The sequence below is a fragment of the Notechis scutatus genome, chromosome 2 (genome assembly GCF_049901735.1).
Source record: "Notechis scutatus isolate UNSWTSFEM ecotype Mainland chromosome 2, rNotScu1.2, whole genome shotgun sequence".
Classification (NCBI taxonomy): domain Eukaryota; kingdom Metazoa; phylum Chordata; class Lepidosauria; order Squamata; family Elapidae; genus Notechis; species Notechis scutatus.
In genome coordinates this window covers 175852841-175870601 of record NC_142010.1, presented here as the reverse complement: position 1 = coordinate 175870601, position 17761 = coordinate 175852841, and the positions used below count along the sequence as shown (strand labels likewise).

Genomic DNA, 17761 nt, shown 5'->3' with positions numbered 1-17761 from the left:
CTCACAGAAACTGCCTCTCCATTAACCCTTATTACATTCTTGGCAGGTCTAGACTTCCTGTCTCAGGAACTTTTCTGGAGTTATTTTTCCTTCCTTTGCTGGTACTTTGCTTGTGTGGAGTGACCATTCAAAGTGACAATGGCACTGAAAAAAGTGACTTATGACCATTTTTCACACTTATGACTATTGCAGCATCCCCACAGTCACAAGAGGCCAGACGAGGAGATGCGTGCCTCGATGTGAGTGATGTTGAGTTGGCCACGCCGAGCCAGTCACATGACCACCAAGCCACGCCCACCAACTAAGCCACGCCCACAGAACCGGTTGTTAAAAAAAATTGAATCCCACTCTTGTATACAACCCCCCCTCTCCCTCCCACTATCTACAGGCCATCTAGATTTTTCACACTTTATTTTATATCATACAGAGGATAATTCAAACCAAGCATGCATTGGATTGCTGTTGCCTAAGGTTCTTCTTTGAACTCGCTTAACTTTGCCTTTCAAAAGAATCCCAGCTATTGCTCAAACAAGAAGGCAGAATTTAGGACCCAGGCGGTTGTTTCCTTTTGTAGGATTCTTGTGTGCAGCTTCTGACAGCTGACTGAAAATCAATGAAGCGTATTCTAAAAACCTTCACAGTGGTACAAGAGAAGGCTTAAATCTCTTCTCCCTGGAACTAGCCTGCCAGCTGTTATGGTTTAGAATTATTTTTGTGTTTTCGATGGAAGTAGGTGATCTATAAACATCCGAAACATCCAGCAGCAGCAGCACCGGCTGTGGTGATGAGGTTCTTAGATGTCATTAAACTGCCCCTCCTTTTGTGTGCCCATGGTTCAGGTAAGTGCAATTTAACAAAGTTCAGCAATTGGTTTCCTCTCGGATCATTTGCAGCAACGCAGAGATTTTATTTTTCTGGGCTGATATCAATCCAGTCTTCTTCAAGCATGTTGGAATTAACTTTTGTTTGTCTTTAAAAGAAGGGAAGTAGGGGGAAAAAAAATAGTAAGCTACAGAAGGCAGCAAGTATCGTATTTCGGTTCATTTTTCTCATGAACAAGCTTGTTCGTTGGAGTTTTAATACTTTAGTGACATTCTGCGAAGGCTTTTGATCAGGTCACCTCCCCCCCACTTTTCTTCCCCAAAGCTACCCATGTATGTAGCTCTATCATCATGTATGCAAGAAAAGTGCCACTGTCCTAAACGGGGTCTCTTGACTTGATAGATCCTATTCTCTGACACTGCAGTTCTGCTCCTGTCTGTTCTGAAGCAAATGTTACCTTTCGTCGAGTCCCACATTGAACTTGGAGGGCAAATAAGGCTCTATGTGAGAGGGCAAATAAGGCTACGGAGGGAAACCAGAAGGCAGTAAGAGATACGTGCAAGAAGCTCTCGTGACATTTTCACGTACAACTATGAATTATTGAGAAAGGAAGAAAAATCTGTCGAGGATGGGAAAGGAAGGAGATTTATGCAAAGTAGCTCATTTAGAGTTAGAATAAGAAAATAATGAGCCCCATTTATGGATTTTGCTTAATGTAGCTTCCGGAAATGTTTATACAATACATAGAACTTCAGCCCCCACAACCTTGTTCCAATCTACCCATTTGCTATTCTTTCTTTTCTTGCTTCCATCGTCAAAGAGCTTTTTCGGTTCTTTACTAAGGCCATCGTATCTAACTTGCAGATAACACTAGCTGGTGGCAAAGAGGGAAGAAAATCAATGGTAGGTCTTTATCAAAAGTCTTAAATGAGATGGCAGTGGCTGCCTTTCCCTGCAGGGTTCTTCCTCCAGCTTTGTTCTTTACAAGGCTGTTGGGATTTTTTTTTTTTAAAAAAAAAAACACCACTGCTTTGGGCAGATAATTTATCATTGGAGAGCTTCTTTTGAAGATGTTTTTGACTGTTAGCAGCTCAAAGCCTTCAGGATTGATTGATTGGTTAATTATGTGCCATCAAATTGTTTTCAGTTCCCTTGTCTCCATGACAATGCATCCATCACCTGGTCTTTTAGGTCTTCTAACAGTGTACTCAATATGACTATTTCTGAGGCCACCTACCCTACGGCTAGTCATCCTTGTCTCCTCTGTCCTTCCACTTTTGCCAGCATTAGAGCTTTCTCCAGAGAGTTCATTCATCATATAATGTGTCTGAAACAGGATAACACAAGCCTGGTCCTTTGTGCCCCTGGTGAGATTTCTGGATTGATCCATAAGATGATCCATCAGTTTGTTTCTTGACTGTCCACCATATTCTTTATTTTATTTATTTATTTATTTTATTTTGTCAAGTGATTATTAGATAACAGGTGTAAGTATAAACATGGTTATGAATACATGAAATGGATACGAATAAGAAAAAAAAAACTAGGACAGGGACGGTAGGCACGTTGGTGCGCTTATACATGTTCCCTATAGATCTCTTAGGAAAGGGGTGAGGTCAATAGTAGACAGTCTAAGGTTAAAGTTTTTGGGGTTTGGGGAAGAGACTACAGAGTCGGGTAGAGTATTCCAGACCTTGTCCACTCTGTTGCTGAAGTCGTATTTCCTGCAATCAAGTTTGGTGCGGTTTACCTTGAGTTGGTATCTATTGTGTGCTCTTGTATTGTTGTGGTTGAAGATGAAGTATTCTCAAGAATCTTCTCCAATACCAAAGTTGAAAGGTTTAAAATTTTAAAAGTGAACCTCTTCCTATCCTGCTTCAAGAATAGGTGACCTACTTACTAATAAAGGAAATAAAGGAAAAAGAAAAATAGCCAGCAAGTCTCCACAACAATTGAGAGATTCTCTTTTTTTCTGTGAGGAGAAAATCCTGAAGTATAGTTCACTGCAACTTTACTTGGAAGTAAGTTTTTCCTCAACTGAGACTTATTTTTTCTTCAGTATATGCAGAATTTATTGGCTCAGACTGTTTTCATAAACAATCTCATTTTCCTTATGGATTCCAATTTAACTGTTATCATTAACCGTTAACAGTATGCATCTTTTCAAATAGATCTAAAATAACTCATTTGAATTTTACAAATAATTATTCTTTTTTCTTTTATTTCTTTAAAACAAAGATATAAATTTAGAAGATATCAATAAGGGGACAATGAAAATCACTAAAGTTATACAATTAATTGTCATTATAACATTCATGGAAGATTGATCATAACAGAAAGAATTGTATTATTTCAAGAAGACTATAAATCTTTGAGCTTAGGACCAAAATCTCCACTGTATTGTTATTTACAAATACTTAAAAAGGGAGAAAAAGGGGGAAAAGAAAGGAAAAAGAAATCCCTAAAAATAGTTTAGTCAAGTATTTGACTTCTGACTTGTTTAGAGTATTGATAAAGATATATTTTAAAAACCATACTCTTAAGTGTATTTGCTTTGCTGCATGGTAATTAGACATACAATTTTTAAATGAAATTGTAGGAATGTGTGCAGAGAGGAAGCTACAAATCAAGCAAGCTATGTTGCAGGCAGTGGAATAAAGCAGAGAGGGAGAATCCTGTCTTCTGTGCAACTGTGATGCTCAGGACAAACTAACCTTAGGAAAAGTCCCATTAAGCTTAGTAAGACTTACTTTTGAGTACTTATCTATAGTATTCTGCTCTTGAGCTTAACCTGATCTAGCCAACTTACAATATTAAAGGTTGGCATATAGCCTTTCTTGAGTATTAATATCCATTATCTCTCTAATCCCGGATAGTGATAGCAGAATGATGATAGAGAAATATTAGTTCCTTTAAGTATCACTACGGCAGAGTATCACAATCTTAAGATCATGAATATGTGTCAGTCTTCAGTAGCTTGGGCAAACACTGAAAATACTAAATGATGTCCTAGATAGCCCTTTGGCCAGATCCAACAGATCTCTTCTCATGTTTGTCACTTCAGTAAAGTGAAAAAAACAGCCTAATTATTTACAGCATATTTGCCTTTCCAATATGGCTGTTTTTTTCACTTTACTGTGGTAGAGTTTTGATAGATAGATAGATAGATAGATAGATAGATAGATAGATAGATAGATAGATAGGCAGACAGACAATCTTCAACAAATTATCTCATTTTGTAAACTTATGAAATAAGCTATCCTCATATATGATTTTCTTTCTTTCTTTTTCTTTCTCTCTTCCTTCCTTCGTCTTTCTTTCTTTCTTTTTCTTTTTCTTTCTTTCTTTCTCTCTTCCTTACTTCATCTTTTTCTTTCTTTTTCTTTTTCTTTCTTTCTTTCTCTTCCTTACTCTTTTCTTTCTTTCTTTTTCTTTTTCTTTCTTTCTCTCTTCCTTACTTCATCTTTCTTTCTTTCTTTCTTTCTTTCTTTCTTTCTTTCTTTCTTTCTTTCTTTCTTTCTTTCTTTCTTTCTTTCTTTCTTTCTTTCTTTCTTTCTTTCTTTCTTTCTTTCTTTCTTTCTATACTTGTCACTCTACTGTTATTTAAACATTTGTTTGTATGATGGAAAGATCAGCACACCCAATAAATTACAAGTCAGCCCCATAAAACCAATTCCATGAGTACTAACATTCCTTTTATTGTAAGGTTACAGTAACAGAATCTTGTAAGTCTGAAAGACTTATTTTTCAAGACTTTCCCTTCTTTTTATTTTCCAGAGAACTAGGGAGGGTCCCTTCTGAGATGAGTTATCTCTTGTCTGACATTTGCCCTGGCTGCAGCTCTTCCTCCTGTCTCCCAAGGTTATTTTCACAGTTTGTTACACAATGCAGTCCACTCAACTTTTCAGTCACTGGATATCATTCCTGGCCTGAACCCTAAATTTAATGACTGGATTTGCACACAACAAGAACAGTTATTTTATACTGTAGCCACTTAGCCACTGGGATTTGCAAACCAGAATTTACAAACCACAGTTTCTGACCTAGCTTGGACCACAGCAAGGAGGTGGTTAGGAGACGATGTTTAGGCAAACCACATAAACCAGAGGTGGTATTCAGCAGGTTCTGACCAGTTCTGGAGAAACAGTAGCAAAAAATTTGAGTAGTTCGGAGAACCGGCAAATATCCCTTCTGACTGGCCCCGCCCCCTATCTATTCTCTGCCTCCCAAGTCCCAGCTGATTGGCTGGGTCTTCTTTTGTTGCCCTGCACAGGAGAACGGAGCTGTGGGTGGAGAGTGGGGTGGGGAGGGAATGGAGATTTTACAGTACCCTTCCCCTGCCATGCTCACCAAGCCACGCCCACCAAGCCACACCCACAGAACCGGTATTAAAATGTTTTGAATCCCACCAGTGATGTAAACCTGCTTAATAAGGGATAGTTAATAAAAAGTATTCCTTGAAATGTAGCATAAACATTGGAGTTCTCTACTATGAATAAGGTACTATAGGTGCTTAGGGAGGAATACTGTTATTTATGGCTTTTCCCACTTCTGTACAATATGACAGTTTGCTAAAAACTAAAAATAAGACTCCTAGGCAACTGTTAAAAGTACAAGAGTCCTGTCATCCTGAACAGTATTTCAAAACTAGAGGTGGGAGGCACTGATTCTAAGAAGGTTTTTTTCCCCCTAAAATTGCTTTCATTTGGAAATAGGTCCAGATTGTTTCCTTTTATATATAGCCCATCTGCTAAAATTTATATATTGCCATAGACTTTTAATTCTGTCCAAGCTGCCATTTTGCATTCTACATTGTCCTGACTGTCATGCTTAATAATTAGTAATAATTATTAGTAATAATTATAAGGCATACATTTAAATTGTCCCTTCCACCGCTATTTAAATTATTAATGGTTTAAAAGTTCCCACTTGAGTTAGTCATAAAAGAAATGTTTATGCCATTGGCTGTTTTTTTTTAAAAAAAACGTTCTCTTTGCATCTAGAACAACATTATATGACATGTCTATGATTTTAATTTGATTGTATTAGGCCATAGCAATGTTTTATATGATAGCTCTAATTAGTTATTTCTGCCTCTCCCCCCTCTTTTTTTCTGTCTTTTAGCTTTTACTGTATTCAGTTCATTTGCTGAGAATGAAGATGCTCTTTTGCGACACTTGTTTCATGGATATCAGAAATGGATCAGGCCAGTAAAACATGCTAATGATACTATAAAGGTATATTTTGGACTGAAGATCTCTCAGCTTGTAGATGTGGTAGGTAATCTTTAAACTAATTTTTTTCTAACATTCATTGATAGGAGCGGTCACATTATTTCCCTTGATAAGGGATGATCCTGTTTGTCTCCATCAATCTTGTTAATGACTTTTTATTAATATTTAATAACAATGAAATTGTTTTCCTCCCCTTTATTTAATTAGCAGGATGTGATTGGACTGGCTAGTTTTTCAAATAACCATCAGCCATGCTGGTTAGAGATTATGGGAGCTCAAATCCAAGCTGAAGGAGAGCAAAATATATACCCTTATTGCTTTAGGGCAAGGGTCTCCAACCTTGGCAACTTTAAGACTTGTGGACTTCAACTCCCAGAATTCCTCAGCAGCATAGCTGACTGAGGAATTCAGAGTTGAAGTCCACAAGTCTTAAAGTTGCCAAGGTTGGAGACCCCTGCTTTAGGCCATGGGTTTCAACGGGCCAACTTTAAGACTTGTGGACTTCAACTCCCAGAATTCCTCAACCAGCATGTTGGGAGACCCCTGCTTTAGGGGGTCTTAAGAGTGGCAGTTCAGGAATACAGATACAGTATCTGAAAGGTATGTGTCTATAGGAAGCATAGCTCATGCTTAAGGCGTGCAATTTTTTTTCATTTTTTTTTCTATTTGTTGCTATGTACATGCATAAAGTTTTGGGCTGGTATATATAGGCTGTAAACACAGATGGTATAGTACTGGTCAAAATATAATAAAATACCTTGAGCCCTGCTATTCTACCCTGTGATAATTTCTTCCAATTGTTCTTTGCCAGAGTAACCTTTAAGGTTCACTCTTTGTACATGCATGTGCTTGTATGTGTATACCCGCTTGCAAAGGGCATAGAGGCACATCCTCCAGATCTTACAGGCAATATAGATCCTTTGTTATTAAGCCTACAAATGCATTTTTTTTAAAAAAATGTGATTATATTTGCAGCCCTACAAAAAGATTACATAGTTTACTTTTGCAAAGATTTTATGAAGGTATGTATTTTTATGGTTCATCACACAGCCAACCAGGTGTTCAGATTGGATTTGGCATTTTTTTTGCACCTGTTGAGTCCTCCCCAGGACCTGGGATAGGCAGAAGTGGTTATTTGATGATATATTGGTATAGTATACTACATGTGTAAATCCAAGCAGCATAGCCTTTTCTAATTATCAATACACAGATTTTCTTTTTTTTTTTTTAAGCAAGTTTTATTAATTTCAAAAAACAAACAAATCATCATCAACCATTACATATTTGAACCTTTTTCCATTATAGATTTAACAAGTCAGATAAAACCTTATCTTATACAATACATTTCTATATTATTTCATCTATTTCTTTCTGACTTGATTATCATCACTCTCTTTCTATGTTTCTACAAGGTTTCACCAATACTCTCAAAGACATAAACAGACACAAACATACATATAAAAATCTTTTGGTAAAGTAACTTGGCCCCAGGTACCTCTCTTTATATGGGCTTTAATTATATTCATGCTCATCTTACAGATCATTACTTATTTTATTTACCATTCTGTATCTTCTATATAAACTTCTCCACATATTTCACTCTTCATAATTCTATCTTATTCAATCCATCTTAATTTAAATCATTATATTTGTATCTTTTGCCCATCCTTTATTATCCCTCTATCTCATTCCTTATAATGAAAAAAAAAAAAAGAATTTCTCCTGAAATCACTAATCAGAGTATGATGCCTTTCTATCCTCTCCCTAAATTAATTAGATTAACATTTAAAATAACACCTAATACCCAATTTGATTCTGCTTGGTACATTCTATCTACTAATTTTTACTTTTAGTAACAATAAAAACAGAGTAAAAATCAAAAATGTTTAAATACATAATATCCTCCTAAATACGTAGTTAAATAATAAATCTAAATAATAAATCTTATAGCATTCTCATTGCCTTTCCTTCAATATTTTATTACATTTTAAAAATCAATCATTATTAAACATTTCAACATTTTAATTTCTTATTAACTTTTAAACCATTCTAATTTTCTATTTTTAATACAAATGTTGCAATACCATCTTGTGTACCTTGCAGAATCTTTTTTAAAAAAATTATGCTTTACCCATTATCCCTAAAAAGGATTCCTCTTTTCCCATCTAATTTTAAAACTTTGTGGCTTTTCTCTGCCTTTCCCCTTTCTTTCTTCCCCCACCAAATCTTCCTACCCCCCCTCTTCTAACCTCTGTCTTGCCGGCATCCCTTCTCTGTTGTATTCCCTTTTCTCTTGTTTGCTATCATTGTATTTATTTTGCATCATATTTTTCTCTTTCTTAAATGTTTTTTTAGATCTTAAATCCTTCATTTTCCTCGCTTTCTTCCTTCCTTCTTTCTTAGATGAATTTTGGGATTCATTGAAGATGGCGCTTCATCTTCCTCTTGTTGTTCTTCAGCTTCCATCTGTATTGTCTGTTCATAGTTAACCAACGCCATTTCTAAAAAAGAAAAGCTTTTTCCATACCATCCTTACAGGCTGCTTTTGTTTGCTCATATTCATCCCTCAGTTCCTCAAAAGAAAAAGCCATTATAGATCTTTTCTTTTCTTTTTCCCTCTTTCTTCTCACACCAACCAAAATATTCCAAAAGAAAAATAAGACAATCCCAATGTCCACAATCCTCAATCAATCCAAGCCAAGCCAAAATCCCCCTTTCTCTTCCAGGGGTAATATCAGACAAAGGAAAAAAGAAAATTCAAATCTGTGTTTTGAAGCCTTATTAAGATTTTATTTCTATTTTCAAATCCTTAAGGCATCTCCTCCAACAAAATCCAACCAGATAAATATATTTTTTGTCCTCTCCCTTCCGACTTATCCCAAAGAGCTAGTTTAACCTGAAAAAAAAACAGGTTTCTCAATATCCATTTATTAATTCCGTCGGGGGAGAGTAAACTTTCCTTTCAGCACCTCAGAATTGCCGCTTATTTTCTCTTGTGGAAAGAATCATCCAAAAAGCCATCATTTTCAGGAATTAAATTAAATATATCTTAGAGTCCTGGGTCGACCAAGAAGACTTTCACTTTTAAAAACTTTCTCCTCTTCCTCCAGCGCATACTTGCCCAGCTGCCGACTTCTTTGTGGCGGCCATTGCGGACCGCCGCTGCACTGCCTTGGTAAAAGGAGGTTCTGCCGGCTAGGAGGGGTTCTGCAGCACCCCAAACCCTTTCCCGGATCCCCCTACCTTCAGCTGCCCCTGCAGGGCAGCCTTGCTCCGCACCCTTTCGGATCGGAGCCCCAAAAACGGCTAGCGCGGCAGGGATCGCGCAGCTTCGCAATCCCTACCGCCGCAGTCGACAAACTGGAAATCACCAATACACAGATTTTCTAAATGATGTCCAAAATGTTTTGGGTTTGGCACTCATCTGCTGATAACCACTGGGACCACCAAGACTGGTTTGTGTCATAATCTTTCAGTTTCGATTTTCAGATCTTGATACTTTGTCAACTTCTGCCATTCTTTGACTTCCATTCTACTATCCCCTGGTATTGTCACATCAGTTATCCACGCTTTACAGCCACAGTTAAATTTGGCCCGTTATGAGCCAAATCTATCCATTTTTATTGAATTTCCCATGTTTTAACTAGCTCCTTTCAACTCTATATTCCCACCAATTTTCCCAACTGACATACAATATAAATCATTTTTACATGACTTGTGCTGATCATTTTGATGACTGTGTTGTCATTAACATCAGTTTGTGTGATCTTCCTGCATGAATTGTTCATAAATTAAATGTTCAACTTTGCTCACAGTTGCTGTTCATTTAGAATAGTTAAAACAATGTAAGTATCTATAAAAAGATAGAAGCCAGAAATTCCCATTTAACTCTCATATAATGTTCTTATATATGTTCACAATGTTTAAGTTAAAAATAATTGAATTAAAAACAATTTTGGGTAGTGTTAAACATTTTGATGGAAACATAGATCCAATGTGCAGTTGCTCTGATAATACAAATTTCACATTGGGGAACAAATTTAAAATAAAATTGTAATTATAATGTTTTGGAGCAATGCTGTATTTAGGCAAATACTATATATTGTCTTAGCCACTGAATCTTAAATGCATTTATGAACTTGAAAAAAATACCAAGTAAGCAGCTTTATAACATTGAAGTCAGTAAAACAACTTGTTTATTAGAAAATCTTATAACGTTGAGGACTTTAAGCTTGAAGAAAAATAAATCCCAAATCAAACATAAAATTATGCATTTATGCAGAAATTGCTGCCTGAAATGCTACATATTATGGAAAGATCCAATGTTAATGCCAAGTAATACAGAAATTGGTCAGGAAATTTCCTTCCCATGCCTTATTAGAAGAATTGGAGTATTCTAATTTGCTGAGTGGCAAAAAGTGGATGACGAGAAAAAAAGAGAGCATGTAATTAAACTATGGAATTTGATTATATATCACTTTATGTAGGTTTAAAAGGAGATTAGACAAATTAATGGAGGATAAGTTTATTAATGAGACCCATTTGGTGGTGGCACTCATCTGCTGATAACCACTGGGACCACCAAGACTGGTTTGTGTCATAATCTTTCAGTTTCGATTTTCAGATCTTGATACTTTGTCAACTTCTGCCATTCTTTGACTTCCATTCTACTATCCCCTGGTATTGTCACATCAGTTATCCACGCTTTACAGCCACAGTTAAATTTGGCCCGTTATGAGCCAAATCTATCCATTTTTATTGAATTTCCCATGTTTTAACTAGCTCCTTTCAACTCTATATTCCCACCAATTTTCCCAACTGACATACAATATAAATCATTTTTACATGACTTGTGCTGATCATTTTGATGACTGTGTTGTCATTAACATCAGTTTGTGTGATCTTCCTGCATGAATTGTTCATAAATTAAATGTTCAACTTTGCTCACAGTTGCTGTTCATTTAGAATAGTTAAAACAATGTAAGTATCTATAAAAAGATAGAAGCCAGAAATTCCCATTTAACTCTCATATAATGTTCTTATATATGTTCACAATGTTTAAGTTAAAAATAATTGAATTAAAAACAATTTTGGGTAGTGTTAAACATTTTGATGGAAACATAGATCCAATGTGCAGTTGCTCTGATAATACAAATTTCACATTGGGGAACAAATTTAAAATAAAATTGTAATTATAATGTTTTGGAGCAAATGCTGTATTTAGGCAAATACTATATATTGTCTTAGCCACTGAATCTTAAATGCATTTATGAACTTGAAAAAAATACCAAGTAAGCAGCTTTATAACATTGAAGTCAGTAAAACAACTTGTTTATTAGAAAATCTTATAACGTTGAGGACTTTAAGCTTGAAGAAAAAATAAATCCCAAATCAAACATAAAATTATGCATTTATGCAGAAATTGCTGCCTGAAATGCTACATATTATGGAAGGATCCAATGTTAATGCCAAGTAATACAGAAATTGGTCAGGGAAATTTCCTTCCCATGCCTTATTAGAAGAATTGGAGTATTCTAATTTGCTGAGTGGCAAAAAGTGGATGACAGAAAAAAAAGAGAGCATGTAATTAAACTATGGAATTTGATTATATATCACTTTATGTAGGTTTAAAAGGAGATTAGACAAATTAATGGAGGATAAGTTTATTAATGAGACCCATTTGGTGGTGTCATTCTTTCTCAGTCCTAGGAGGAAGGCTCACTTCTGAAAATGTTGCCAAGAAACTTCATGGACTCCTCTGAATTTTCAGCAGGAGTAAAGACTGACTCGGAAAGACGCCACAGAGATAAAGATTATCAAAGTGACTAGTCCCTATAGCTACCAATTACTTTTGGTATTATTGCTTGGGAGATGAAAATGTTCTTGAGCTTCTGCTTATATGATGACCTGTCATGGAGCAGATTCTTGCCAGAGTTGCAGCTAATCAGAAGCTATATTTTTCCAGAACTGGAGCCTAAAGACTGTTGATCAGGCCCAGTTTAGATCAAGACTCTAGGCCAGCTCAATCCAGAGGGAATTGTTTGCCAAATGCTGTAGCAACTTATATTTTGTTCTATGATTAAAGACTTGGAATCTGCCTTGGTTATGTCCCAGCCTTGGGCTGCAAGATTTCCAATTGCTAGTCTGGAGTCCCTGCTTGGCACAGGGAAGGGCAAAGCCAAAACCGCTGCATTTATTCTGGTCGCATGGCTATAAAAGGGTCCAGAGCAACTTTCAAGATCAGGTGTTTTACTTCAGGGAAGATATGACTTAGGTGACTCATATGACATATGAGCCACGGTGGCACAGTGTGCAGTGCTGCAGGCTACTTCTGCTGACTGCCAGCTGCCTGCAATTTGGCAGTTCAAATCTCAACAGGCTCAAGGTTGACTCAGCTCTCCCTCCTTCCGGGGTGGGTAAAATGAGGACCCAAATTGTTGGGGGCAATATGCTGACTCTGTAAACCACTTAGAGAAGGCTGTAAAACACTATAAAGTGGCATATAAGTCTAAGTGCTATTGCTATATAGGGTAGCACAGAGATATCTGATATTACCAGATACCTGAAGAGACAAAAGTGGACGTAGAGAAGAGAAAGGAAGAAAAGGAAGGCATGCTAACAGTTTAATTTTCAACAGTTTTGAAGCATTTGACTTTCTTGTCACCTGCAACAAAAATCACAGTGGAAAACTGAAAAGGAAAGGAGGTAAACTTATGTGTATATGCAATTACTTTTCCAGCACAAGAAATACTGGTTTTTCAGTTTGTTGGAAGAAATATCCATCTGGTTCAGTTCCAAGCAGCCTTTGAGCTCAAAACTCAAAACCCCTTTAAAATCCTTGTTCCAAACAGCCAAGGTCCGGGAAAACTCGCCCATAGACTCAGTGGGTCAGCTGCCCAGAACCACCCATGTGCTTCTGCTTCATCAATAAATGGATCCTCTTTTCAATCAGCCTCCAGACTCCATTTTGTCTCCAGTGCCTTTTTTCTTCCAACAAGTCTTAGGAATGCACTAGAGCTGTTTAGGAGGCAAAGGCCTTCAAGGGTACAGTTGATTAAGGTCTTGTGACTTTCAGGCAGGAGGGAGGAGGTGGTAATCAACTAATTAATCTGCTAATTAGAGCTGAGCTTCTTAACTTATAGTTAACTGATTAAGGAATTCATTATGTGATGGGAAAAAAACTGCTCAGGAAAAGAAAACTTGTTAGATATTCAAAAAGGCCAACGATATTTGACTATGTCTGCTGGCCAGAAGAGACAAGGAAGCTATATTCTCTTCTTGCAGACGTTCTCTGGAAACCCTACTTCTGAATCAAATAATTATGCAAACACTTGTAAAGTCATTTTATCCTCCTCCTTTTCTAGCCTTATGTACTAATCTTATGCAATCTTAAAGCATTCAAGTTTAATTATTTTACATAGGGCTCCTCCTGGGAAGTGAAATATCCTCAGAAAATGTAGCTGACTCCCTGGGGGTATAGGGGATATTTTAAAAAAATAAAAATAAATGACCTGCTCCCCCCCCCTCTTCTCCAACAGGATGAAAAGAACCAGTTAATGACAACTAACGTATGGCTGAAACAGGTAAAAATAGAACGGTATTATTTTAAAATATTTAATTGCTTGAATTGTTAGTAATCAGTGAGTTTTAATATCCCTGTAAATATTTTTCAGCTTGTGAGACAGATGTTCCAATCTGGTTCTATGAATCTATAAATCTAGCCTCCCCTTAATGGGTATAAATTGGTTAATGTCACAGATACTTTGGTTAAAATAATTAATATTTAAGGATATTTCCAATTAATGTTTTATAAAAATGTCAAATCTAATGCCATCCAATGCAACATATAAATGGCTTTACTAATAGAAGAGAATATTTGCAGCTCAGGGTTGAACTGTGGGGTCCGTGATGCTCTTTGAGTTTGATGGTTTTCTTGCAGGTATTTTATTACCCAACTTTGTAACATCATCAGTGCTAGCAGAAATGGCTTTTGTTTTAACCAATGTACAGGTAGTCCTCAACTTACAACCAAAATTGAGCCAAAAATTTATGTTGCTAAGTGAGGAATTTGTTAAGTGAATTTTGTCCCATTTTATGACTTTTCTTGCCACATTTGTTAAGTGAACCACTGCAGTCATTACATTAGTAACACAATTGTTAAGTGAATCTGGTTTCTCCCTTAACGTTGTTTGTCATAAAAGGTGATCACATGACCCTGGAACACTGCAATTGTCATAAGTGTGAGCCAATTCTCAAGCATCGGAATGTAAATCACATGATCTATGGGGATGCTGTAAGTGTGAAAAATGGGCGTAGGTCACTATTTTCAGTGCCTTTGTAACTCTGAACTGTCACTAAGTGAATTGTTGTAAGTTGAGGACTATCTGTATTTGAACAGCAATGTTCACATTGTATTTTGAACATGTAAAAATGTTATTTTTTTATTTACCAAACCTATTTGCCTCTCATCTCTCCAAAGTAACTCTAGGTGGCTTACAAACATTCAATTCCAATGTCATGTTCCCAAGAGCACTAATTACCACCTTCAGTTAGCGTCTCTTTATTTTATTTTTATTTATTGTGAAATTTATTTGCCTCCCATCTCATATCCAATGACTTTGGGTGGCTTACACGCAAAGATATTAAAACCATCAATTATAAAATAACACTGCAGGTAAAAAAAAATCATTAACACAAGATGTCAAAGGAGGGAGCCGGACACACCTGGGAGGTGGGGTGGGGGGATGTGTAATTATGTTTTAATTAGTCAACCCCCTTCAGTGGGACCATATCTGCTATGGTCTTTCCTGAATAGATATCCCTTTCCTGAATAGGGATAGCATAGTAGTGAATTATGTGGGTGCTTTTCATTTAGACTACATTTTATTTAGACTGCATTTTATGGTGGGGCTGCCCTGGCAATTGATCCAGAAGCTTCTGCTGGATCAGAATGTGGCAATGAAGTGGTTGAGTGGGGCATTTTCCTGTACACCATGTCATGCTAATAGGCCCTGAGCCAAATTCGGGCTTCCAGTTTTATTTATTTATTGATTGATTGATATTTATTTGATTGATATTTATTTATTTGATTTATACTGCCGCCTATTTGCCAATGACGACTCGAGGCATCTTAAAGAATATAAAACCACATTTAAAACAGTAAAACTAATAAGAAGAATCAAATAAATTGATATAAGAAAACCACCTCCCAACCTCCCACCCCAGGGACAGCAGATCACACGAGCCATTTAATGGGCTCCATCCCACTCTGGGTTCCCCAGGCCCACTGGCAGAACCAGGTCTTCAGCGCCTTCCGGAAGAGCGTTCGAGTGGGGGCCGTTCTAATCTCTGGGGGAATAATGCTCCTGAGAGAGGGAGCCACCACAGAGAAGGCCTTTCTTCTGGGTCCTACCAGATGTATATCCCTCGGGGATGGGACCCGCAGCATTCCCTGCCTCATGTTTTGATACAGGAGGTCTAAGTAGCCTTTGCGATGATAAACCTGACTGAAGCATACAATCTCTAGTCATTGCAACACAATGCTGTGCAGTGGTGGTATTCAGCAGGTTCTGACCAGTTCTGGAGAACCGGTAGCGGAAATTTTGAGTAGTTCAGGGAACCGGCAAATACCACTTCTGACTGGCCCCACCCCCATCTATTCTCTGCCTCTGGAGTCCCAGCTGATTGTCTGGGTCTTCTTTTGTTGCTCTGCACAGGAGAATGGAGCTGGAAAGCAGGTTAGTGGGGTGGGGAGGGAATGGGATTTTGCAGTAAACTTCCCCTGGAGTGGGGTGGGAATGGACATTTTACAGTATCCTTCCCATGCCACACCACCAAGCCATGCCTACCAAGCCACACCAAGCCCACCAAGCCCACCAAGCCCACCAAGCCACGCCCACAGAACTGGTAGTAATTTTTTTTTGAATCCCAGCACTGATGCTGTGGCATTATTTTGTTCTTTCCTGTTCTAGTTTTGCTTCCCTGTTCTTTCTATCTCTTTTTAATACATATGTGGGTTTTTTATATATAAATTCACTGTAAGATTATTAATGCATTTAGTCATTTTAATTGTGTTGTTTGTATGCAGCTTCAAGATAATTACATGAGATATATGAGCCCTCTAGGGCTATAAGAAGAAATGAGTCCTTCAACTCTCCTTCTAGCGCAGTATGATCAACACTGCTATCTCATATATAAAATGGCCTCTCTGGACTCTCCCTGATGAGTTGCATTTGCGCATTTTATTTAAGTTATTCAATAGTTACAGTATAGGACACGTGGCTGGCCCATGTGATATTCAGGAAAGGGAATTAGAGAGTTTCACTAAATATAAATCCACATCAGCCTTATTGCTCTTCTCTTTGTTTATGTAAACTGGAACAGCCTTTGAGCACCATAATGGGGACATTGCATAGTTAATATATCAATGGAATGTTAGTAGTTTTTTTTTTTTTTTTTTTTAAAAACAACCTCAGTGGGGAATGAGCTATAATTGTAATGCTGGCTTCTGCTGACATTGCAACCAAAATGGGGTCAGAACCTCCAACAATCAACCAACTTGATTCTGTTTTCTGAACTGCTAGTGCCCTCTACTAGCATAAGAGCCATGGTAGCACAGTGGTTAGAATGCAGGCTGCTTCTGCTGACTGCTGGCTGCCTGCAATTTGGCAGATCGAGTCTCACCAGGCTCAAGGTTGACTCAGCCTTCCACGCTTCCGAGGTGGGTAAAATGAGGAGCCATATTGTTGGGGGCAATAGGCTGACTCTGTAAACGCTTAGAGAGGCCTGTAAAAAACAATGTAAAGCGGTATATAAGTCCAAGTGCTATTGCAATAAGAGAAAAGGTTGGAGCATTGGGAATTGGGAAAGTTGAAGACCAATAGGATTGTAACTTTTTTTCGCTATAGAACTGCCCTATTTGTAAAACTGTAGCAGCTGTTCTTTAGAAGAAGTTGGAAGGAAAAATCAGCACAGTTGGTCCTTCACTTACAACAGTTCCTTTAGTAACCATTTGAAGCTAACAACAGCACTGAAAAACTGTGACTTATGATCATTTTTCACACAACCGTTGTAGCATCCCCATGGTCACATGATCAAATTCAGATGCTTGGCAACTGGCTCATTTTTATGATGTTTGCAGTGCCCTGGGGTCATGTGATCACCTTTTGCGACTTTTGGCAAGCAAAGTCAATGGTAAAGCCAAATTCAGTTAAGAACCATGTTACTAACTTAGTAACTGCAGTGATTCACTTAACAGTTGTGCCAAGAAAGGTTGTAAAATGGGGCAAGCCTCACTTAACAACTATTTTGCTTAGCAACAGAAATGTTGGGCTCAATTTTGGTCATAAGTCAAAGACTACCTGTATTTTAGCAATGTTTTTCTCTCCAATAGTTTACTACAAACCTGTCCAGTCTTGTCCTCCAGGTCAGGGGTTGCCAACCTTTTGGACCTCGGGGACCACCAAACTCATAACTTTAAATCCCAGGGACCACTAATATGAATTTTGACTGACAGTGGCTTGCTGATGTTGGAGAGAGAGAGAGAGAGAGAGAGAGAGAGAGAGAGAGAGAGAGAGATTTTATCTAACCTCTCTCTCTCTCTCTCTCTCTCTCTCACACACACACACACACACACACACACACACACACAGACAGAGGTAGGAGTGGGATTCAAATTTCTTAACAACTGGTTCTGTGGGCATGGC

At 37.5% G+C, this 17761-nt stretch overlaps 1 protein-coding gene across 6 annotated transcripts in view; it reads left to right on the top strand.

The window, feature by feature from the left end:
- The first annotated feature begins 621 nt into the window (after window positions 1–621).
- CHRNB3 (cholinergic receptor nicotinic beta 3 subunit) overlaps window positions 622–17761 on the top strand; it is a 31408-nt gene continuing 14268 nt past the window's right edge. For 2 of the 6 annotated variants that reach the window (XR_015747976.1, XM_026672869.2), the window contains exons 1-3: window positions 622–839; window positions 5947–6098; window positions 13595–13639. Coding sequence is in view for 3 of the 6 variants with exons in the window: in XM_026672869.2 (XP_026528654.1) it covers window positions 785–839; window positions 5947–6098; window positions 13595–13639 (252 nt within the window). In the remaining 3 variants the exon portion in view is untranslated. Of the gene's footprint in view, window positions 840–4600; window positions 4684–5946; window positions 6099–13594; window positions 13640–17761 lie in introns of those variants that run through there. The other 4 variants (XM_087957453.1, XM_087957454.1, XM_087957455.1 and 1 more) reach the window with 4 other exon arrangements.